This window comes from Microcaecilia unicolor, chromosome 1 (assembly GCF_901765095.1).
Source record: "Microcaecilia unicolor chromosome 1, aMicUni1.1, whole genome shotgun sequence".
NCBI lineage: Eukaryota > Metazoa > Chordata > Amphibia > Gymnophiona > Siphonopidae > Microcaecilia > Microcaecilia unicolor.
The window spans coordinates 368,010,074-368,035,210 of record NC_044031.1 but is presented as its reverse complement, the minus strand read 5'-3'; the positions used below and the strand labels follow the sequence as shown (position 1 = coordinate 368,035,210).

The 25,137-nt window shown below is 45.7% G+C and overlaps 1 protein-coding gene across 1 annotated transcript in view; it reads left to right on the top strand.

Annotated features, from left to right (window-relative positions):
* The window catches only part of LOC115474434 (NFX1-type zinc finger-containing protein 1-like), a 303,411-nt gene that overhangs the window by 27,351 nt on the left and 250,923 nt on the right, over positions 1 to 25,137 (top strand). Inside the window, 5 exon segments of the mRNA XM_030209896.1 lie at positions 2,537 to 2,764; positions 4,809 to 5,021; positions 14,124 to 15,233; positions 15,236 to 15,934; positions 20,424 to 20,552. Of these exon segments, the coding sequence (XP_030065756.1) occupies positions 2,537 to 2,764; positions 4,809 to 5,021; positions 14,124 to 15,233; positions 15,236 to 15,934; positions 20,424 to 20,552 (2,379 nt within the window).

Here is a 25,137-nt window from a genome sequence, read left to right as displayed (position 1 = left end):
AAAAGGTGCCGGTACTCATTATGGGCGGGGTCACCACATATGGCTCCACCCCTATGATAGCCACACCAACATTAGCCACACCCCTTATACCAGCTATGGCGCATATAAACATACATCATTGAAAATATTATACTAGTATAGGAGAAAAAAAATCACGTGATTTTTTTTTCATTAGAAATAATTTCTGTAAGCTGTTACAGCTCCAGTATACCAGTGCAAAGTAAGACAGCAGATGTAAGTTCTTAAATTGGCCTTTTTTCAAACACTAAAATGAAAATAAAAAGATTTTTTCTACCTTTGTTGTCTAGTGACTGTTTTTCTTTCCATATTGGTCCCAGTCTCTGATTCTGCTACTCTCTATCTGTTCCCTTAACTCCGTTTCCAGGGCCTCCTTTCCATTTATTTCTTTATTTTCCTCCTTTCTTCTTCATTTCTTGTCCTACATCCGTAAGTAAATGCTGGGTCCTCCGCAGACTTCACCGTCCAGTGGATTCAGCTTCTGCCTATTTTCTTCATCTATGTGCAGATTTTCTCCTCTCTTCCTTTCCCCTCATCTCATCTCTCACTCTTCCCTTCCCTCCATCCATGTCCAGCATTTCTTCTCTCTCCCTTCCCTCTCCTCCATCCATATCCTGCAACCCTCCTCTCACCTGCCCCCTCCATCCACCCATGTCCAGCGATTCCCTTGGCTCCCCTGCCCACCCTCCAGCCATCCATACCCACCCCGCGATTCCTTTCGCTCCTTTGCCCCCCCCTCCAGCCATCTATACCCACCCAGCGATTCCCTTGGCTCCCCTGTCCCCCCCTCCAGCCATCCATACCCACCCAGCGATTCCCTTGGCTCCCCTGTCCCCCCCTCCAGCCATCTATACCTACCCCGCAATTCCCTTCGCTCCCCTGTCCCCCCCTCCAGCCATCCATACCCACCCAGCGATTCCCTTGGCTCCCCTGTCCCCCCCTCCAGCCATCTATACCCACCCCGCAATTCCCTTCGCTCCCCTGTCCCCCCCTCCAGCCATCCATACCCACCCCGTGATTCTCTTCGCTCCTCTGCTCCCCCCTCCAGCCCTCCATACCCACCCCGCGATTCCCTTCGCTCCTCTGCCCCCCCCCCAGCCATCCGTACCCATCCCGTGACTCCCTTCGCTCCCCTGCCCCCCTCCAGCCATCTATACCCACCCAGCGATTCCCTTGGCTCCCCTGTCCCCCCCCCCAGCCATCTAGACCCACCCAGCGATTCCCTTGGCTCTCCTGTCCCCCCCTCCAGCCATCTATACCCACCCAGCGATTCCCTTGGCTCCCCTGTCCCCCCCCCCAGCCATCTAGACCCACCCAGCGATTCCCTTGGCTCTCCTGTCCCCCCCCTCCAGCCATCTATACCCACCCAGCGATGCCCTTCGCTCCCCTGCCCCCCTCCAGCCATCCATACCCACCCCGCGATTCCCTTCGCTCCTCTGCTCCCCCTCCAGCCCTCCATACCCACCCCGCGATTCCCTTTGCTCCCCTGCCCCCCCCTCCAGCCATCTATACCCACCCATTGATTCCCTTGGCTCCCCTGTCCCCCCCCCCTCCAGCCATCCATACCCATCCTGTGATTCTCTTGGCTCCCCTGCCCCCCCTCCAGCCATCCATACCCATCCTGATTCCCTTGGCTCCCCTGCCCCCCCCAGCCATCCATACCCACCCAGTGATTCCCTTCGCTCCCCTGCCCCCCCCCCAGCCATCCATCCTCACCCTGCGATTCCCTTCGCTCCCCTTCCCGGCATCTATACCCACTCTGCGATTCTCCTTGATCCCCTGCCTCCGTCGAAGCTGCCATAGTGAAAGGCCGTCAGCCTTCCCTTCATTTCCTGTCAGTGTCCCGCCTTCTTCTGACGTCATTGCGCGAGGGCGGGGCATGACAGGAAATGAAGGGAAGGCTGACAGCCTTTCACTACGGCAGCTACGACGGAGGCAGGGGAGCAAGGAGAATCGTGGAATGGGTATGGATGCCGGGCAGGGGAGCGAAGGGAATCGCGGGGTGGGGATGGATGGCTGGGGGGGCAGGGGACTGAAGGGAATCGCGGGATGGCTGGACGGGGGGCAGGGGAGCGAACGGAATCACGGGATGGGCATGGATGGCTGGAGGGGGAGGGCAGGGGAGCGGATGGGGGGGGGGCAAAAAAAGGTGCCGGTACGCCGTACCGTTGCGTACCGGCACAAAAAAAGCACTGATTATACTACTGCGTTCCAAAGCACACGTGTATCATCAGCGACCTCCATCGGCTGACCGTGGGCTGTTCCTCTGACAACCATACTTGTAATATGGCTTTCTTCCCCATCAAGGTTGCTCTTTGGAGAAAAGCCCGCATGCCAGACAAATATATTTTTTAAGAAAGCATTTACATAGCTGATTCTGCTCCCAACCACATAAGTGCTTTTGAATATTGAACTGATAGATTTTAAACTAAGAAAAATAGATTGCAAGCTACACTCTTTTTTTTTTTAATTTTTTTATTTTTTTTTTATTTTCACATTTTGTTTCAATGCTGTGCAGAAGACCTATTTGGTGGTCCATGCAGGTCATTTCAAGGCCAGAAGACTTCCTCAGATAGATCAGCACATGGAAATTGGAACAGAAGACCCAGATCACGGGGCAGAGATGAGGAGCACAAAGGAGCCGCTCACCATCACAGCAAAGGCAGCAGACAGTTTGGAAGTCAGTCTGAGTTGCGAAATCTGAGCACCAGAAGCGGCAAAGGCCCTGAAAGTTGTAGAAGAGAAGGTTGGTACAAAGCTGTGTTAACAATTTATTAAAAAGCTGCTCCGAGCTCAATATTTAAAGAAAGTTGAGCATTCTCCGTTAGGTGCCTACATTTAATGAGTGTGGACACCTAGGGGTTAATATTTAGAGCAATTTAAGTGCGCCTGAGTGTCTAAATTGCACTCAGTGGTCCAGCCACCAATATTTAGCAACATTTAATCAGGCAGTGCTGCTGAATATGGGCACTAACCGGCCATCTCAAATCTTGGCAGAAGAGGAGCATTCTGGGTGCAGTCGGGGAAGGCTCAGGAGTTATGAGGGTGCCGACAAATATTCAGTGCTAATATATAGTTAGGATCAACTTTGGATGTTGGCAATGAATATTGACCTGCATCCCCCCCGCCCCTCCTGAAATCCCAGTAGGTCCCCCACTAGTATCACTCCTGCCCCGATGACCCCTGGACTGTCAGGGATGGTCGGGTAGGTCTGGATGAGGGTGGGAGGGCAGGGCTCTGCTCATGTTGGGAGGGTCAGCAGGGGAGATCAAAACTTATTGGGGGGCCCTCTGGGAGACAGGAAAGGAGGATGGGGGGGATCTGACATCTCCTCCTTATGTGGGTCGGACCCGTGAGAATCATAGCCAGTCCTTAATTTTTTAGGGGGTAACGAGTTGAACTGAGGGGGGGAATGTATCCCTTTACCCCCCCCCCCCCCCCCCACATGCAGTGAAAATATTATTGAGCTGCTCGTCTTCTCATTGTGCTGCTACAGTAAAGAGAAGTTTGGCAGTGTGCCTCCAGTCACTTTTGCTGGGACTCCTCATGTGTACTTAGTTCTTGCACCAACTGAGCATACATGAGCATACATGAGGAAGTGTGGCGTTGGCGTGCCAGCTTTCTCTTTACTGGTGCAGCACAAGGAGGAGGCGAGCGGCTCAGGCAGCGAATCTCTTTGGCATTCCCACTAACCATTTAATAGGTGCTGCAGGTTTGGAAAGGGCCTGAGCCTAAAATGTTTGTGTGTTGGGGGGGAGGGCAGGCCCACAAGACTTCCCCCCCCTCATGGTTACATCACTAGGTCTCGCATAAGTGTTTTAGGTGTGTGCTGGCTGAATATCAGCCAGGACCCGCGTAAGAGCTGGCGGCCATCACATGCCTAGACAGTCTCGGATATTCAGTTCCGAAACCTCAACATGGCCCAGCATCCAATATCATGGTCTATTTTAGCTGGGATTGTCAACACTTAAGCTGGCTGATATTTGGTGTTGGCACCTGCATAGCTAAGCAGGCAGAGATAGCACCACACAAAAGGCAGCCTATCTGCCCATTTAGCTATGCAGATACAGTCTCATATAACCCAGCGTCTTATAATTTCAAAGAAAACCAAGAGTAGAGCAGGTTTTTAAGCTAAAAAGTCATAGACCTGAGTGACAACTCGTTTCATAAGAGCTAGATCAACTCTTAGCTCGCTTTGCCTCCTCTCTGGTCTGTAATGACTTAATGCTAGAAATTTAAACTTGCTTTACTGCTTTAATATACATTTATTTTTTTGTGTTTTACATATTATATTTTTCTTTTATCATCACTTGACGTCCAAGCTTCCCATCCAAGAGTTGATCTAGCTCTTATGAAACAAATCGCTGCTGATTTTCTTTGGAATTCTAGGACTCTGGTTTATATGAAACTGTTATCTGATTGTTCTGCCCCCGTCTATTGCATTTGAAATAGTTATGTGGGCCTGTTGAAGTTGATATATAGTGCATTTAGCTATGCAGGCATAAACACTGAGTATATCCAGTGCCTGCGTTATTGCTGACTCCACACACAGGGACTGTTCTAGTACTACCTGGGCAGCACTGCAGCAGTCAGAGCTGAAAATTAATCAATGCTGAATATTGGAGGGTGGTCTGCTCAGCATGTTTTTAGCAGGCAGGAGCCTCTCTTACCTGCGTTAAACTACAGTGAATGACACCTCTGATTTTTGTGAATATTTACTCAGTTTAATACCATCAAAAAGATTTGTTTATTGAAACCTAATTGCAATGTATTATTCTTACGAAATCTAGACTATTCTGACGTGTGTGGGCAAAAGGATATCTCGCGTGGCAGAAAAGGAGGTTGGCATTCACCTCGAGGCAGAAGCCTTTCAGTCTTTCAGCACCCACCTAGCCTCTTTGATGGGTTAACACAACATCAGATGAGCCCCAGGAAATACAGCAATGAGCATTTCATACCAGACTCTGGCAAGAATACCAGAAGAGGCATAAACAGCCGTGAAGGTAAATGGAAAGACATGTATTTTAGGTTGATATTTCAAAAGTAGTACAGGGATGGAAGTGGGGCCAACCTCATAATTTCTTTTTAATTAAAAAAACAAAAAACCAACCAAAAACCAGGGGTTGAATGGATAATGTTGCTATACAAACCATTCTATAGCAAAATTATTCCTCTGGAAAGGGGATGAGATTTGGGGCAGCGCCACTTTGATGTCTAACATGTATCTTAAGAGTGATATTCAGCTACGAAACATAAAATAGATGCCCCAGTGAGTTGCATAAACAACATCTAATTTAGTAGTGTTGCTTAAGTGGATAGCACTGCTGGATATAGGAACAATTTCATAAATGTCTAGGTTAGAGATTTAAAATTGTATGTGAATGGAGTAGCCGTGGCATGGTTACAGCAGTCGACTGAGAGCAAGGGGAGCTTGTTTAAACCTCACTGCAGCACCTTGTGTACTTGGGCAAATCACTTAACCCTCAATTGCCTTAAGTACAAACCTAGAATGTGAGCCTTCTAGGGACGGGAATACCTACTGCACCTGAATGTAAACTGCATTGATAGCTTTTGGGCTTGCAGGCAATTCAATTAAATTATAGACATAAATGTTCACTGCAGCTGAATATTAACCTCATTATGTTCTGCATTAAACTAGTGGGACCTGTGTCATGTAGTTTATAATTTTTAAACGGTGATATGAGTAGTTTAGAGGAAGACTACTCTGGGTTGTTCTGCAGTACAATTCCTGGGTGGGTCAGAGCAGAAGATGGCATGAAATTGAGAGATTGTGGAGTTAGTTTTATAAGTGTGCTAAGCACCATCCTAGAAAGGCAAACATAGATTGTTAGGCATGTAAGTGCTAGGGGGTGTGCTTCAGGGGTGTAGCCAGACTTCGAAGTCCTCGGCTGTGCGGCGTTGCCGAATGATCTGATCAAGTTTGAATCTGTTTCCGTGCGTGCGTCTAGGACATCAGACACATGCACAGAAACTTGATCAGATCATTTAGCAAGCAACGCCGCGTGGCTGAGAAGAGAACTTCGGCTAGCGGGGGGTGGGGTCCCCCGCCAGCAAAGGTACACGACGGTGGCAGGGGAGGGTTGGCGGGAAGGGGGGTCGAGAGGGTCGCGGCAGGGGGGGGGGCCAGGGCCCCGTGGCCCCATGATAGCTATGCCCCTATGGGCAGGGGCATCTATGAACGGTGAACACCCTTGCCAGATTAATGGGCTGACAATTACAGAATGTCTACGGCAGGCGTAATTGATGGTGCATTACATTTTTGGCACAACAGTGGAGATTCCATTATAGAGTTGGTTCTTAGTGTGCACCAATGGGCAGTTGTATAGAATTACCCTCTTTGTGGATACATCTGTGATTTTATAAAGCATATTTCATATAGGAAAAGAGGTTGGATGTCAACACATTTTGCAGAGGTAAAAATGGTGTTTTTTTTCTACCTCCTGGCCCAGCCTTGTAAGTGTAAGTAGATTACAGGCAGTTTGTGTCTGTGTGTGGGTGCATGTGTGTTTGCTTGAATGTATCCTTCTGCCACTATCTGTGTGTGTGCCTTTGGGTGTTTTTGTGCAAAACCAGGAGCCCGGGGAAATTTGGGGGGCCCAGGCCCCCGTGGCCCTACGTAGCTACGCCACTGCTCCAGGGTACAGACTTACGCTTGAATGTATCCTTCTGCCACTAGAAGAGGAGGAGTTAGGAGTTAATAATGTTAATGGAGAATCATGAGGTCTTTGGTTCCCTGTACCCCCACCGGACCCTTGGAGGAGAAGATAAGACCTGGTTGGGTTCAAGAAACTATGGCTGGTCAAAGAGGTACTTTCTGCAAGTTCCAGCATTAACCGTGAGAAGGAGGAATGTTCCAGGTGGGAAGTAGGGGATCCCAGCCTGTGAGCAGGAAGAGTAAAAAGCTGTTCTGAGCCAAAAGTAATAGCCCGGAGAGGAGAGTGTGGTTAGACAGGGAGGTCTGATCCAGAGGAAGATCTGCTTCTTTCACATGTGCTGCAGGAACAGCCTTAGGTTGTTTCACCAAGAAGGGATGAGTATACAGGAGGAGCTGTAAAAATGTACATACCGTAGGATTATAAATTACATTGAAGAAGATACACCATATCCTTAAGTTTGCTTTCTCTGCTATCAAGTTGGATTACAAATTGACCATTTCAAAGAGGATCTGAACTACCTGTTGCAGAATATTTGGTAAAGTTGATTATTTGTGCGTAATTCTCTGGACTGGAGTCTTTTCTTTGAGTGAGAGTGGAACTTATTTACTCTCAGACTGGTAAAGGAAAGAGAACGGCATAAAGGAGAAATAAAGCCCCAGCTCATAACCCTACAGCCTTCCAGATTTTTATTCGGTCCTGACCTGCAGCCTGCTCAGTGGTTCTTTGTGGTTCTGGTCTCGGGTGCCCCTGACCCACGATGAGCTAGCTAGTGCCTGGACTGTGTGTGGTGAGAACAGGGTTACATATTTTTGGGGGGATGCTGCTACAATGTATTTTGGTGTTACTTACTTGCAGTGACTTCTGTTGAGGCAGCGACCTCCTGGGTTTCGCTATGGCAGCAGACACCGGTGTGGGCTCTCCAGCTAAAATTACCTGTTTTTCTTTGTCTACATCATCTTTATATGGCATGACACCTGTTGGGTGCAGTTGTGCTGATTGCCTGGATTGCTTTGCCACAAGAGCTATATGGGTTCTGTACCTGTAACTACTTCCTGTTTTGCATAGCCACAGCAGCTGGTGGCATAGGGCAGATGATGTAGCTATTTTGTTTTGTGCATTTTCTGCAGTCGGCTGCATGTCATTGTTATCCAACCCACTTGTATGGCGTTGTTTGGGGAACTAGCTCTACAGTATGGTTCTACTGACATTCTATGTGGTTCGCCTACAACAGACCTCTTTGGCTATCTGTGTCATGTTCCCTGTTTACGCAAGGTATGGGCATCTGAGGATATGGTGACCATCTTGGAGTTGGGCATCTCCAGGATAGGGCGGCCATCTTAGAAGTAGGCGCCTTAGGTTGGGGCGGCCATCTTGGAGCTGGGTAGCCTCAGGAAGGAAGCCCATATTTGGGCTTGAGGGTGTCTCCGGTGGAGGCAGCCATCTTGAAGACAGCTGTGCATGTTTGGGCTTATTTCCTGTCCTATTTAAAGCCCTGCCTCCAGTCCTTCCACGCTTTGGCTTCTATTCAGTTCTCTGGGTAGTTGCAGTGCTTCTGGTTCTTCTACTGCTTGCTGCCTGGTACTGACCATTGCCTGTCCTGGATCTGCTGCCGCCTGCTGCCTGGTACTGACCTCTGTTGGCTCCTAGTCCTGCCTCTGGCCGTTGCTTGGCCGTACCCCGTGGACTTTGTTCTGGACTCAGTTCTCTCTGCTGTTTGCTTCCCACGCCTGGGGGCTCAACCCCTGGGGAATGGAGGGGGACACAGGGGGAACTCGGGGTTGGCTGACAGCTCGGTGAGGGATCCTCCTCCATCGGGCATAAGAGCTCTCATCTCCACAGGGCAAGCCTGACAATCCGTTGTTGGGCACCAGTTCAGCGCTTACATGTAAGACATTGATACAGCAGGGTATATCCCACACAGTTGTAACAGTTACCTGTGTGGTATCAGATCTTAGGATGTTGAAGCCATTGATGCGGATGTGGTCAAAACTGACATGTTACAGTCTATACAGTTTTTGTGTCATGTGCAGTGGCAGCCTGTTTGGCACCAACTACTGCAATCACGTGTGTCTCTTAACCTCTGGTGGTGGCCTGATTGCCACCAACTACTGCGATCTTAACTGCAGTAGTCTGTATGGTTTCAGCAGTTACTGCAGGAGGTCTGTTACCAGTTTCTATAGCCACCTATTCAATATCTCCTACTGCACCTGTCTGTGTCACACCCACTTCTGACTACATTTATAGCAGTCATCGGTATAGCAGCAGCTAATATCGTCACCTGTATGCTTCCAGCTACTATAGTCACCTGCATGGCACCCAGTTGCTGCATCCAAATGCATGGCAGAGCCAGCCGCAGCTACCTGGATGGTGCCAGCTGCCATGTTTGCTTGACTGCCATGGCTGCCTAGATTGCATAAGTTCCCGTAGCCTCCCGCCTAGCGCCAGCTGTGGTGTGCACCTCTATGGAACCAGCTATGGCAGACGCTTGCATGGCAATGTCTGTCATGGCTGTCTGTATGGCGACACATACAACAGCCACCTGTATGGCTCCGGCTCTGGTTCTGGAAGCCGCCTTATTTATATAATAGGCATTTCTGAGACCTGGTGGAAGGAGGATAACCAGTGGGACACTGTCATACCAGGATACAAATTATATCGTAGTGATAGGGTTGATCGAATTGGTGGAGGGGTAGCGTATGTTAAGTAGGGCCTTGAATAGACTAAACAATCTACAGGACACGAAGCACATCTGGGAATCCCTATGGATTGAAATTCCATGTATAAAGGGGAAGAGAATAGTGAGTGATAGGAGTGTACTACCGTCCGCCTGGCCAGGAGGAACAGATGGATGTAGAAATGTTATTAGAAATTAGGGAGGCTAACAAACTGGGGAACCCAATAACAATGGGTGATTTAAATTACCCTTGATATTGACTGGATAAATGTAACATCAGTGCATGCTAGAGAGGTGAAATTCCTTGATGGAATCAAGGACTGCTTTAATGGAGCCACTGGTTCAGGAGCCAACAAGAGGAGGAATAATTCTAGACCTAGTCCTTAGTGGAGCAAATGATCTTGTTCAGGAGATAATGGTGCTGGGGCCTCTTGATAACAGTGATCATAACACGATCAGATTTGATATATGAACTTGCAGAACTATTGTTACTAACATGTAATTTGTCTTTAAAATCAAGCATGGTACCAGAAAATTGGAGGGTGGCCAATGTAATGCTGATTTTTAAAAAGGGTTCCAGTGGTGATCTGGGAAATTACAGACCAGTGAGCCTGACATTGGTGCCAGGCAAAATGGTAGAGACTATTATAAAGAACAAAATTAAAGAGCGTATTCAAAAACATGGATTAATTAGACAAAGCCAACATGGATTTAGCGAAGGGAAATCTTGCCTCACCAGTCTACTACATTTCTTTGAAGGGGTGATACAAACGTGGATAAAAGTGAGCCGGTCTATATTGTGTATCTGGATTTTCAAAAGACATTTGACAAAGTACCTCATGAAAGACTCCAGAGGAAATTGAAAGTCATGGGATAGGAGGTAGTGTTCTATTGTGGATTAAAAATTGTTTAAAGGATAGAAAACGAAATGGTCAGTATTCTCAGTGGAGAATGGTAGATAGTGGTGTTCCACAGGGGTCTGTGTTGGGACCGCTGCTTTTTAACATATTTATAAATTATCTAGATATGAGAATAACTAATGAAGTAATTAAATTTCCGATGACACAAAGTTATTCAAAGTTGTTAAATCGCAAGAAGAATGTGAAAAATCGTAAGACGATTTTACAAGATTGGGCATCCAAATGGCAGATGATGTTTAATGTGAGTACAAAGTGATTAATGTGGGAAAGAGGAACCCAAATTATAGCTACGTGATGCAGGGTTCTGTGTTATGAGTCACCGACCAGCAAAAGGATCTAGGAGTCATCGTCGACAATACTTTGGAACCGTCTGCACAGTGGCAAAGAAAGCAAATAGAATGTTAGGTATTAGGCAAGGAATGGAAAACAAAAATGAGGATGTTATAATGCTTTTGTATCGCTTCATGGTGTGATCGCACCTTGAATACTGTGTGCAATTCTGGTCACTGCATCTCAATAAGATATAGTGAAATTAGAGAAGTTACAGAGAAGGGCAATAAATGGGATGGGATGACTTCCCTGTGAGGAAAAGCTGAAATGGCCTGGGCTCTTCAGCTTGGAGAAGAGACGGCTGAGGGGAGAAATGATAGTGGTCTATAAAATAATGAGTGGAGTTGAACGGGTAGACGTGAATCATTTGTTTACGCTTTCCAAAAATACTAGGACTAGGAGGCATGCGATGAAGCTACAAAGTTGTAAATTTAATACAAATCAGAGAAAAATTTTCTTCACTCAACGTGTAATTAAACTCTGGAATTTGTTGCCAGAGAATGTAGTAAAGGTGGTTAGCTTAGCAGAGTTTTAAAAAGGTTTGGACGGCTTCCTAAAGGAAAAGTCCATAGACAATTATTAAATTGACTTGGGGAAAATCCACTGCAAATTTCTGGGATAAGCATCATAAAATGTATTGAGCTGTTCTGGGATCTTGCCAGGTATTTGTGACCTGGATTGGCCACTGTTGGAAACGGGATGCTGGGCTTGATGGACCTTTGGTCTGTCCCAGTGTGGCAATACTTATGTACTTATGTACATCATCACCTCCCTTTTTCTACTAGCCATTCCTCTCCCTTTCTTGCTTTCACTGTCATCTTTTATACCTGTTTGACCACCTTAAGTTCATTATATATGATCACACCCAGGTCCCACTCCTCTTTAGTGCAGAAAAGTTCTTCTCCCCCTAAACTGTACCATTCCTTTGGGTTTTTGCAGCCAAATTGCATGACTCTATATTTTTTTAGCATTAAATTTTAGCTGCCAAATTCCGGACCATTCTTCAAGCTTCGCTAGGTCCTTCCTTATGTTATCCACACCATTAGATGTGTCTACCCTATTGCAGATTTTGCTATCATCCGCAAAGAGGCAGAACTTACTAGATAGCCCTTCAGCCATATCATTTACTTAAATGTTAAAAAGAATCAGCCCAATAACCGAACCCTACGGCACACCACTGGTAACATCCCTTTCCTTAGAGTGAGCTCCATTTACCACTACCCTCTGCTGCTCTCATTTGGTCCATTCATGTTTCCCAATATTAATTTTAAGTTATTCTTTTGGGTCATGCAGCTCTCTCTACTGCTGTTTCTTTGGCCTTTGTTTATTTCTTAGTTAATGCACTTTTTGCTGGGACTATAAGTTGCTGCATTAGTTTATGCATTTGTGCTCCCTTCTTGTTCTGCAAGTTTTGGTACTCTTTCCCCCCCACCCCCCTCCACCTAATATGGGATGCTGCTTTGCTATATGCTATATCCTGCTTGTCTGGACTGGTCTGATATGGATGACAAGGAAGAAGAAATTTTAACCCCCCCCCCCCCCACACACACACACCTAATATGGGATGCTGCTTTTCTATATCCTGCTTATCTGGACTGGTCTGATATAGATGAAAAGAAAGAAGAAATGTATGTCCTACTTGATCATTTTCTTTCCTTTAGTCCTACCAGATTAGTCCAGAAATCCTCCCTGGTTGAGTTTTGTGGTGTTTCTCTGGTATAGTCCCTCCCCCCCCCCCCCCCCCCCCCCCCCACCTCAGATTCCATTGCTTCAGCTTTAATTTCCTGAAAGTCTTATGTCACATGTCTCCTGTCTCAAAATACTTAGTAGAGTAAATACCTCACTTGTTATGGCTAATGCCCGAATATACATTTAGTCTAGACTTTCAGATTTCTCTGCAGACGGTAATAAGCACCACTGCTTGGTTATTCGAAATACTGAGCATTCTAGGTTGCAGGATACCTTTAAGGCGTGAATCAACTGGAACTACATTTTTCTCGTCTTAATCCGCTGGTCAACAGATATAACCGACTTGTCTGAACTAAAGTACAGAAAATGATCAGGCAGGACATTTTTCCATAGCTTTTGTATCCATGTGTAAATTGCAACCTTACCAAAATAGTTTATATGTGGATGCCATTTATACGTATAAGTGCCAACATTTCCATCTGCAGCTCATGACTAAGGCTTTAAAATGATTGCCATACTTTCATGAAGCACATGCTGTTGGCTGCATAGAAAAAGGCAACACAAGAAACCAAAGCTCGTAATAGACTCTACACAACTCTTCCTCTCTGTGATTCCCCAATGTGTCTATAACACATGAACCTTATTTGTCCACAACAACTCTCTGTGTTTGTTTCACTACCGGAAATGGCAATCGCCTCTACGGTATTATGTAAGCCACATTGAGCCTGCAAATAGGTGGGAAAATGTGGGATACAAATGTAACAAATAAATAAATTTCACAGGTGTGTTTTTAGAAGGTATCAACATCATTTTCCAAAAATGTATTCATTGCAGGTATATCAGCATAAGCACACACTGTGAAGACCCCTTGCCCAGGCCCAGTCTCCCCCTTTGTGTTCCTCCTACTGTGTCACAAACCCTGTCTTTATCGCCACAACAAATTTCACATAGGTTCTTTAAGATGGCAAACTGTATAAAGACATAACTGATTGAAAACAGCACACGTGCATTGGATAGAATGCACTTCTTTTATTTGTGATCCCCAGATTTGATAATCTGCTAGACCTAGGTATATGGCTGTGCAATCGCCACATTAGAACTGCCTCACTGGATCCTGCAGTTGCTTCAGGATTGATCAAGTTTCTGGTAGCCGGGTGTGTATAGTAATATTGGCTTCCCCCCTCTCATTCCTTCAGGTTTTGCGGGTCCTGTCCAGTGTTGTCTATCTTTCTCTTCCTTAAAAAAAAATGCTTCTGTGTTATTGGGCCTGAGGAAACACCTCTTGATGACAACCAGTGATGTTCAGGTTGCCCCTCTTGAAAGCAGTCTTTCTGCACGTTGCTGGAAGGGTGATCTCTATTTTGTGCCTGTAATTTTTGCTGTATCCAGTAATTTGTTAGGGGGAGGGTAGTCCCTTTGCCTTGTTCTGCATTTTGTCAGTATATGTGTTTATGTGTGCAATTCTGTTTATATTAAAGCTAGTGTGGTCATTGTAGCAGGCAGAGCTTAACTTACAACACAGGTTCAGTGGCACTAAACATACAGGTAAGCAGGTAATGATGCTGAACGTGTTGTGGTGACCATACTACTTTATGTTCAGCATCATTTACCTGTACGGATAGTGGCACTAAATGTGTGTTATAAGTTAAGTTCTGCCTGCTACAATGACCTCACTAACTCAACATTGACACCATTGTTTGTTTACTGGTTTTAATATAAATAGAATTGAATTTAGAAATTGATTTGGAATGACAATTGAGATAATTTTAAGAATTTATGTTCAAGTTTTAATAATGTTGGTATATTTAATTGCAGAAAAGAGACAGTTGAGAGTCTTCCAAGAAGACAAACCAGGAAGAAACCTGTTTCAGAGTAGGTCAAGAAGTGAACAGAAGCTACTGGATCTTTCAGATGACTCCAGAAATGCTGAGAGCAGCAGAGAGCAAGGTTTTAGGTCATCAGTTAACCACAGGAACCCCAGGGGCCTTCAAGGAAGAGACAAATCACAAACCAATCGTAATGAGCGGAGATTGGACTACAAGTCTCTCAAGGAAATTTCTCTGATGGAATCATCAGAGATTGTAATGAAGCTTGCAGCTCCTCGTAGTGGATTGGGTGAATTTATGAAACAAAACGATCTAAAATGTGAACTTGTTGAACTCATCTTGGAAATATTGGATAAAGCCATAGGTTGTAGAGCCAGTCGTCAGAACTTGCTGCATGTCCTAAGCCATGTCCAAGACTCCACATTTCTAATGCATGTTCTGCCTTTCTACATTATGGAACTAAACAAGAGGGAGATCCTAGAGGAAAAGATAAAAACTGAGACATCCATGAACTGCATTATCACTTTACTTCTTGAGTTGATTAGCATTTTTCCATCCAGCTGTATCACACAAGTATCCTTGGTGAGTGCTTTACTAGTGCCTGCTATTTCGGACCTGCACATCACTCTTTCAGAAAAGATGGAAAATAAACTCAGTACCCTCCATAGCTGCCTTCAGCATTTGCAGGAGAAAAAGAGGGAAGGCACACTAAAATTCAACAACTACACCTACCTAATGAGAAATGGCCAGGATTCAAATATGGAGGATTTTCGGCAGATACCTATCTTTCCAACGTATGAGGACGTTTATTTGAAAGAAAATCCCATTATGCAGCCTAATATAATTAGCAGCACATATCTTGATGCTAACACGTATTTGGATACTCACTTCCGCTTACTTAGGGAAGACTTTATACGACCATTAAGAGATGGAATTTCTCAGATTGTGTGCTTCCAAGGTAAGGAGTTGATGGCAGCGAAGTTTGATGACATCAGGATTTATTCTGGCACTCGTATAATCGCACCGATATGTACTCGAACTGGGATCGTTTACCAAGTCCAATTTGAAATTAAACACCTGAAAGAAGTCCTTTGGGAGAGTTCAAACGCCTTTTGTTTGGTGCTCTTGTTTGCATCTCCAAAGACAACTTTAAAACCATGCTGTTTGCCACAGTGGCAGACAGAAATGTAAAAGATCTCGAAAAAGGCATTGTCACAGTGAATTTTACAAATGAAAGTCGACTAAAACTGGCCGAAATGAATGTAGATGACATTTTCTTAATGGTGGAAACAACTGCTTATTTTGAAGCTTACCGCCATGTTTTAGAGGGACTGAAAGAGATGGCCAGCAGTGAAATTCCCTTTCAGGAGTATATTGTCCACTGTGAGAAGGATGTGTCACCACCTCAATACTTAATAAGAAACAGACATGGATACAGCTTGAAGGTGCTTATAAGCGATGAGACTCTTAAATTGGGAGCAGTTTTTGATACGGAAAGCAGCAGCAGTGATGATGATGATAATGATTTCTTTGAGAACTTCAGAAAGAGACATCACAAGACAGATGGATTAACAGACAATTTATGTAACCTTATGACTGAGCTAACTGTAGAAAAGCATGCCACAAAACCAAACTCACAGCTAACCCAAAAGGAAACCATGGATTCTGCAAAGTTTGATATACTTGACGTTAAGACATGGCCTTCTAAAGAACATCTGAATTTAGATAAATCTCAGATTAAAGCGTTGCAGTTAGCATTGACTAAGGAGCTTTCCATTATACAGGGTCCTCCAGGAACAGGTACAGTAACCTATTTTTGTAATATATTATTTCTTGTCTCAGATTCCTTTTAATTCCTAATGAGCCTCCAGCACAGGAAGACTCAACCTTTGTTGAGCTATAGCACCATTAACCTTAATTTCTAATTACCTCAGTGTTTTCCCCTGTTTTACAACATTCATCCTAGCCCAAGTACAGTAGCAGCAATCCTTGTCTAAGATCCAAAGACCATGCTTCCTCTAGAATTTGGCTAACATGGACTTAAGGTCTGGCCTCTAGGTTTAACCACCGAGTACAGGCGGAGACTCGCTTCCCTTATGGATAGTGAATGCCTAAGGAGCAATTGGCAGGCTTGAGAATCAAAACCCTGAGCCATCTGCATGGGAGTGCATAGCACTGGTACTTAGCCCATAGTCTGGCCACATACATTATTCATAAATGAGAAAATTTATAATTGTAACCTTTTGGGTTTCACAGCATTGTGGAATGATAAGAAAACAGTTTGTGATATCATTTTTAAGACAGCTGACAGTTCAAACTGTCTTCTGGTTTCTGTAGTTACTAAAACATAATCCGCCTGATAATTAAAGCAATTTAAGTAGCCCAGAAAGGTTCCTGGCTATGAAATCTCTTCTCCATGCACTTAAATGGTTAATGCTGCTGAATATTCGCGGTTAGCTGGTTTCTGCTCAGGCACTAATCTGTGGACTTTCCAGGGACAGAGTTGGCATTTAATGCGGTTAAGAACCAATATTCAGCCCCTAACCCCCAGATTCTATGTGGTGCACCTAGAGATCCGCTCCAAAATCCAAGTGTATTCTATAACAATGCACATAACTTAATTGCCTTAACAAGCTAAATAAATAAATAATCAGTGTTGATAACATTTCTTAAGCAATAATGAGTACTAATTGGAAATAGAATTTACGCACACAACTCGCTAAGCGTATTCTGTAATGCAGTGCACCTAATTTCTAATTTGCACAGGCAAAAAGGGGCGTAGTCATGGGTGGGGAAATGGGCATTTTGTGGGCCTTCCAAAATTTACACACATAGTGATAGAATATGGCCTAGTATGCCTAAATCTACATGCCGGGATTTACGCCATGTTTTCATTGTTGTAAATGGAGGCGGGTAGTTTTAGGCACTGAGATATCAACTAAGTGTGTTCTATATACCACGCCTAAATCTAGGTGCAGCTTATAGAATATGCTTAGTCGGCACTGATTTCCATGTTGATTTTTTTTAGGCTTCATATATAGTCTCCACCTAAGTGCATAAAAAGCAGTTCTATCTTGTGCAGTTCATCTTATGCAGTTAAGGGCTGAATGTGGCACTTAACCGTATAAGTTTTAGTGGCCAACATATAACCAGATATTCAGGGCTGGTGCTTGGACATGGCCCAGCATTGAATATCCGGGAATACAGCTAGTGGTGAACATAAAAACGTTGACTGCCGCCAGCTGAATATCAGCTGGAATGGGTCTTATTTTGGGCCAGACATGTTCAGTGCTGAATATCAACACTATTTTTCTAATTTGTAACCATGCCCGGCATATCTCAAATCACACATCTAGATATTTGGGCAAATTTTTTCTGGCTTTGAGCCAGCAGTATAGCCACAGGAAGTGAGGAGGGAGCAGTTTGGGCTCAGGCCCCTTCCCCAAATTGTAGCATCTGTTGCAATGGCTGGTGGAGGTCCTGAATCCTTGCCAGCAGAAGAGGTCCTCCACTGGTGGCTTGGCAGTTAGCAGCACTTGCTATGACCACGCCAGCTCCCTCCAGGCATGCTGGGAGGGGGTGCAGTGGCCAGTGGAGGACCTGCTGACAGGTCTTGGAGACCTCTTCCAGCTCAGGTATTTGGGGTTGGATGGAGTGGGGGCTGGAGAGCAAGGTGAATGCGGAGAGCAGTGAGGCAGGTCAAATTTTAGTCCCTCCCTACTTTGTGCTTAGCCCCTCCCCAACCCCCCCAATTCAAGGTCTGGCTAGGTGATTGCTTTGAGCAATGTATTGAAATTAGCTAGATCACATAGCATTTTTTTGTCCCTTGCCATGAGCAGGAAATATTTCTGAAAATGCTAAGATCTTTAATATGTGCTTAAGCTCCTCCACCCATATTCCGATACACATTCTGCACTACACAGGTGCTGTTTCTAGTCAGGTCATTTGTCCCCAGCTGGATCATATCTATTTGATGATATAATCCAGTTGGAGTGGGTGAGTGGTGCCTCTGTTCAAAAGGGAAGTGTTCCGTGCCCTTTGTCTTTTTTTGTCACCCTTCTCTGAACCTATTGTAGTTGTACTATATTCTTTTTGAGATGAGGTGACCAGAACCAAGTTCTCAAAATGTGGGTGCATTAGGGAACTCTATAGAGGCATACTGATATTCTCAGTTTTGTTCTTTTTTCAGATAATCCCTACTATTCTATTTGCCAGAGTTTTTGACTGGTGCCTCCTTGGTGTATCTACAACTATAAACTTGCCATTCAGCCTAATGGGCTTGTTTGGGATTTGTACTAGAAGGTTGCATGAGGACAGATATTTCACCCATCCCTGCCCATCCCCAGTGGAATATAACCCATACCTGCTAAGATCCATTCCATCCCCACCCGTACCTTCAGAAATCGATGCTATTATGTACTTGCTTGCAGCCTTCAGTTTCCTTCCAATGCCAACAGCCTCCCGTGATTTTTTGGGTAGTATTCACTATTCATCCAGTGAGTGTTCCAAGCCTTGTTCTGGAGCTCCGATTGTCTCTCTCACCAGAAATTTTGACTTCAGCCCCGCGGGAATCCCACAGTAACTTCTTTCATCCATTCGGGAGCCCCACGGGTTCTGCAGGGTTCCCGCAATCCCCATTCCCATGCAGCTCTCTAATTTGGACCTAGGACCTCTCACACCCAAAATGAGTACGATACTGCTAGACCATTGAGCCACTAGTAGGCACACATTTTCCATTCACCTACTTTTTATGTGGATATGCAGTTATGCAATTTTGTAAAAGCTCCTTTCCCCATTTAAAACAGGCTTTATATGTGGGGAAAAGCTTTATAAAATTATTCCTCTCCATTTGTCCTTTAAAATATCCCAAGATAATGCCTTTGATAATAATCTCCAAGCAATAGCAATTTTTTGTTTTGAAATTGTTTGAATGCTTTGGGGATTTTATGTGCATTGGGTTTTTCTCTTCAATGAACCTGAAGTGCTATTTCTCATGCATCAAAAGTTTTCCAATGTAGCAAAGGAGCATTTTGTATTGGCATCATTAAGTAGGCAGGTGTCTCTGTCATAGGTCTTAAGTGTAGCTCAATCTATTTTTGGATTTTTTCAATTCTCTTGGGAGTGAGACAGACTCTAGATATTATGTGGGAGAGGGGGAGCCCTTTCATTTGCAGCTAATTCTCTTTGGGTAAAATCGAGTCTTTTTTTCTAATCATAGAGCTAGAGAAAAATGAAGAAAGCTTTATGCCACTTAGATGGGTTGCCTAAATTCTAAACTGTCACAATAATTGCATTGAATAATGAGCATTTAACGTAGTGACATCATAGATGACGGCAGATAAAGATCGGTACGGTCCATCCAGTCTGCCCAACCAGATAAACTCATAGTATAAGGTATGATGTGATACTTCATATGTGTACCTGATCTTGATTTGTCCTTGCTGTTTTCAGGGCATAGACTGTAGAAATCTACCTGGCACTGTCCTTGTTCTGAAACTTCTGAAGTTGTCATCTAAGCTCCACTCCAGCCCATTCAAATCTGTCCAGACACAATCAGGGCATAAACTGTAGAAGTCTGCCCAGCACTGGCTTTGCTTCTCAATTATGATGTTGCCATCTAGTCACAATTAAACTTCTATGGATCCATTCCTTCCAAACAGGATTCTTTTTGTGTTTTATCCCACACATTTATGAATTCTGTTACTGTTTTTTCATCTCCTCCACCTCCCACGGGAGGGCATTCCAGGTATCTACCATCCTATCCAAGTACTTCCTGACTTTATTCCTGAGTCGGCCCCCCTGCAACCTCAGTTCATGTCCTCTAGTTTTACCACCTTCCCGTCTGGAAAAGGTTTGTTCGTAGATTAATGCTTTTCAAATATTTGAACATCTGAATCATATCACCCCTCTTTCTCCTTACCTCCATACATGTGCTTTTTAAAGAATTTAAAAAGTAACCTGTTTGCACTTAATTGAACTACAAGGAAGACTGTATAGGAAAACAGCTCTAAGGTTAGGTGGGAGAAGGGTAGTTTTGGGAGAGGTTTTCAGTGGCAGGTGCCTTTCAGACTAAACTGCAAGAATGTAATCCAAAAACTCATAGGCAGAGGAATGGGATGGTCCACAGGGGCCTTGACCCTCCCCCCCCCCCCCAATATTTGCTCAAAACAGCATCAGCAACTAGAGGGCTTGGTTGGGGGGGCTGGAGAATTTTGCAAAAACTTGTTCAGAGCTGGGATTAGGGAAACGGTCACCCCATCCTGATTTTCTGATACTGTGCTCTCTTTAGGAAAAACCTACATTGGCTTGAAGATTGTCAAGGCTCTCCTTGCTAATTCACAACTGTGGCAATCCAATGGACACAACCCCATACTGGTGGTATGCTATACAAACCACGCCTTGGATCAGTTTCTAGAAGGTAATGTGAAAGTTTTGAGGCTTACTTTTTCTGCTTTTCCCTTTAAATGTGAAATACGAATATTTATCTGCTGAACCAAATCATCTGGTCTTGGTGTTTTAAAAAAAAAAACAAAAACGTAAACTGAAGTTCTGGTCTAAGGATTGGCTAAAAGTTGCTTGTACAATTCTTGATAAAGTAGACTGAATGCTATGTTACTGTACTTGAATGCACAGAAGTAAGTTGATAAGCAATAAGGAGTATATACACGTTAATCATTGTTAACGCTGTGATTAATACTTTATTAGTTGTAATTTAAAAATAAATAATCACGGCTAATAAAATTGGTCACCCCCACCCTGCATTTCCCTCCCTTGCTGGCTCATTATACCTTCCAAGTTGATTAGAGAGGAGCAGCAGTGCAGTGACTTCTATAGGCTGCCTGCTGTGGAGGCTCTTTAACCTGTCCTGCCTTCCTCTGATGCAATTTCCTGTGTCCTCAGGGGCAGAACGGGTCAGAGGGAGCCTCTGGAGCAGGCAGTGTATAGATGTTACTGAGCTGCCCATCCTTTCTAAGCAACTTGGAAGGTATGGGGAGCCTACAAGGGAGGGAAGTGCAGGGAGGGGGTGATTAATTTTATGGTCTTGAACAGGGGTGGGCAACCACAGTCCTTGAGGGCCACAACTTAATTGGTTTTCAACATTTCCACAAAGCGAAGTTTCTTACCTGAAGCAGGTATTCTCCAAGGACAGCAGGCTGGATATTCTCACGTGTGGGTGATGTCATGTCGGCCCCCGGAGGATTTTCAGCAAAAATCTGTAGAACGCTCTTCTGGAGCGTTCACACTGCGCATGCGCGCACGTAGTTTCCAGCCCGTTGCGTGGTCACGCTCCTCAGTTGAATCCAATAGATAGAAGGAAAGACAACTCCAAAGGGGAGGTGGGAGGGTTTGTGAGAATATCCAGCCTGCTGTCCTCGGAGAATACTTGCTTCAGGTAAGAAACTTCGCTTTCTCCGAGGACAAGCAGGCTGTTCTTTGTCATCAAGCAGATGAAGCCATTACGTATGGGTTGTGTCCATCAACCAGCAGGGGGAGATAGAGAGTACTCAATTTTTCACAGTGCCTCATGGCCAGCTAGCTCCACTGCCTCTTCAGTATTCTCTATCTCAGAGCAGACTCAGAAAAAGAGAGTCATCTAGCTACAGCCAGAGTGGTTTCAGTCCTTCAATCTCTGGGCTGGGTCGTCAATATGGCCAAAAGTTACCTGACCCCCTCGCAATCTCTAGAATATTTGGGGGACAGGTTCGACACAGCCTCGGGCTATATGTTTCTTCCCGAGCAAAGGCAGTGCAAGCTTCAGAATCAGGTCCGTCCTCCTGAGGATGCCCCGCCCGCGAGCTTGGGACATTGTCCAGCTGTTGGGATCGATGATGGCCACCTTGGAAGTGGTGCCATGGGCGAGAGCGCACCTGAGACCTCTACAGTATTCTCTACTTCAAAGATGGTCTCCAGTATCTCAGGATTATTAGTGCAGACTTTCTTGATCCCTGCGGCCCACCTCAGTATGGAGTAGTGGCTCTCGGACAGCATGTTGCGGCGGGGAATGCCGCTGGCGCTCCCCGATTGGTGCCTAGTGATGACAGATGCCAGCCTGAAGGGCTGGGGCGCACATTGCCAGGGGAAGCATGCCCAGGGTCTGTGGATGCCCGACGAGTCGGAGTGGTCTATCAACCGCCTGGAGTTGAAAGCGGTGTTTCAGGCGCTTCTGGCTTTTCAAGTGACCCTGGAAGGATTGGCTGTCCGAGTGATGTCGGACAACACGACAGCAGTGGCCTACATAAATCGACAAGGTGGCACTCAGTGCAGAGCTCTAGCCGCGCAGGCCGAACAAATTTGCCACTGGGCCGAGCTGCATCTACAGTCCCTGTCAGCAGCTCACATTGCAGGTTAGAGCAACGTGCAAGCCGATTATCTAAGCAGGCATCAGATCGATCCAGCGGAGTGGGAACTAGCAGACGATGTATTCCTGCAGATATGTGCCAAATGGGGCAAGCCAGTGATGGATCTTATGTTGACTAGTTCAAATGCCAAAGTCCTGTGCTTCTTCAGCAGACAGAGGGATCCTCGCTCTGCCGGGTTGGATGCCTTGGCTCAACCCTGGCCCCTGGGCTTGCTGTATGTCTTCCCTCCGTGGCCCTTGATAGGGTGAGTGCTCCTGCGGATTCGGCTGCATCCAGGAGAAGTGGTGCTCATCGCCCCGGATTGGCCCAGGAGGCCTTGGTATGCGGACCTCCGACGGATGCTGTTGGAGGCTCCCTTTCCGTTACCTCTGGTTCCGCACCTGTTGTCACAGGGTCCGGTGGCCATGGAGGACGCCTGCCACTTTGGTCTTATGGCATGGCAATTGAGAGGGCGCAATTGAGAAATAAAGGCTACTCAAATAAGGTAATTTCCACTCTCCTGCAGGCCCGTAAGCGCTCCACTTCCGTGGCTTATGCCAGGATTTGGCGCCAGTTTGAAGTCTGGTGTGTTTCAAGAGCGCGTTCTCCGTTGCGGGCTCCTGTCTTGCCGATTCTGGACTTTTTGCAGGCTGGTGTACACAAAGGCTTGGCCTATAATTCCCTGTGAGTGCAAGTGGCAGCATTGGCCTCCCTGAGTAGCAAGGTTGAAGGCGTGTCCTTAGCTGCTCATCCAGATGTGGCACGGTTTCTTAGAGGGGTGCTTCGGCTCCGTCCTCCCGTGCGGGCACCTTGTCCAGCTTGGAACCTGGGGTTAGTATTGAAGGCCCTTCAGGGGCTCCCTTTGAACCGGTTCGGCGTGCTTCAGAGAAAGATTTGACACTGAAGGCCGTCTTTTTAGTGGCCATTACCTCGGCGAGATGGGTGTCAGAGCTCCAGGCGCTGTCCTGTAGAGACCCTTTTCTGCAATTCTCAGAGTCAGGGGTCACGGTTCGTACCGTGCCTTCCTTCATGCCTAAGGTGGTTTCAGCGTTTCACCTAAACCAGCCTGTTTTTCTTCCCTCCTTTGTTGAGGAGGATTTTCCAGATTAATTTGGGCAGTTGCACCTTTTGGATGAGCGCAGGACTCTGTTGCAGTATCTGCGAATTACAAATTCTTTCAGGACCTATGATCATCTTTTTGTGCTGTTTGCAGGTCCTTGCAGAGGGTCTTCAGCGTCTAAAGCCACTATTGCCCGTTGGCTCAAAGAAGCTATCTTTTCAGCATATTCCACAAGAGCGATTTCCTCTTCCTGGGCGGAAACTGGAGCACTATCTCTTCATGAGATTTGCAGTGCTGCAACATGGGCTTCTAAGCTCTCTTTCGTCCGACATTACAGGCTAGATGTGGCTGCCAGGAGGGATGCGCGTTTTGGAGCACAGGTGCTAGCACGTGGAGTGGCTTGTTCCCACCCTATTTACATCCCATACGTAATGGCTTCATCTGCTTGATGACAAGGAAGGGAAAATTAGGTTCTTACCATGATAATTTTCTTTTCTTTAGTCATAGCAGATGAAGCCATGAGCCCTCCCTGTATGATTGTCTGTATTGCAGTGATTCTGATTTTTAGGTGCTGTTCTTGTTTCCTGAAGTTATATTCCTTCCTTGGGGAGTCGGAAAACAGTCTTCAGGATTCTTGTTACAGATGTAGGAGGATGAGTTCATTCCCTCCAGTTCATGTTTTGGGAGGATGAGTTTATTCCCTCCTGGAGGATGAGTTCATTCCCTCCTTTTTTTGGAGTTCATGCCCTTGTTAGGGGCCATCGTTCGCTGTGAGGAAAGTTCATGTTATTCCCATTGCGATTTGCCATACTGCTTTGGAAGCTTCAAATACTGAAGAGGCAGTGGAGCTAGCTGGCCATGAGGCCCTGTGAAAAATTGAGTGCTCTCTTATCTCCCCCTGCTGGTTGATGGACACAACCCATACGTAATGGCTTCATCTGCTATGACTAAAGGAAAGAAAATTATCATGGTAAGAACCTAATTTTCCCATATTCTCACGTGTGGGGTATCCCTAGCCCCCAGGCTCACTCAGCACAATAAACAGTGGTCAATTGGGCCTCGCAACGGCGAGGACATAACATAGATTGACCTGAAACAAGAAACAACTAACTGGGAGTGCAGCCTGGAACAGAATAAAAATGGGCCTAGGGGGGTTGGAGTTGGATTCTAAACCCGAAACAGATTCTGCAGCACCGACTGCCCAAACCTACTGTCGCGTCGGCTATTCTGCTGAAGGCAGTAGTGAGATGTGAATGTGTGGACTGATGACCAAGTCGCAGCCTTGCAGATCTCTTCAATAGTGGCTGACCTCAGATGAGCCACTGACGCAGCCATGGCTGTAACATTATGAGCTGTGACATGGCCCTCTAAAGTCAGCCCAGCTTGGGCGTAAGTGAAGGAAATGCAATCTGCTAGACAATTAGATTTGGTGCGTTTCCCGACAGCAACTCCCCTCTTGTTGGGATTGAAAGAAATAAACAACTGGGCGGATTGTCTGTGGGGGCTTGTCCGCTCCACATAAAAGGCCAATGCTCTTTTGCAGTCCAAAGTGTGCAGCTTGCTTTCGCCAGGGCGGGAATGAGGACGGGGAACGAATGTTGGCA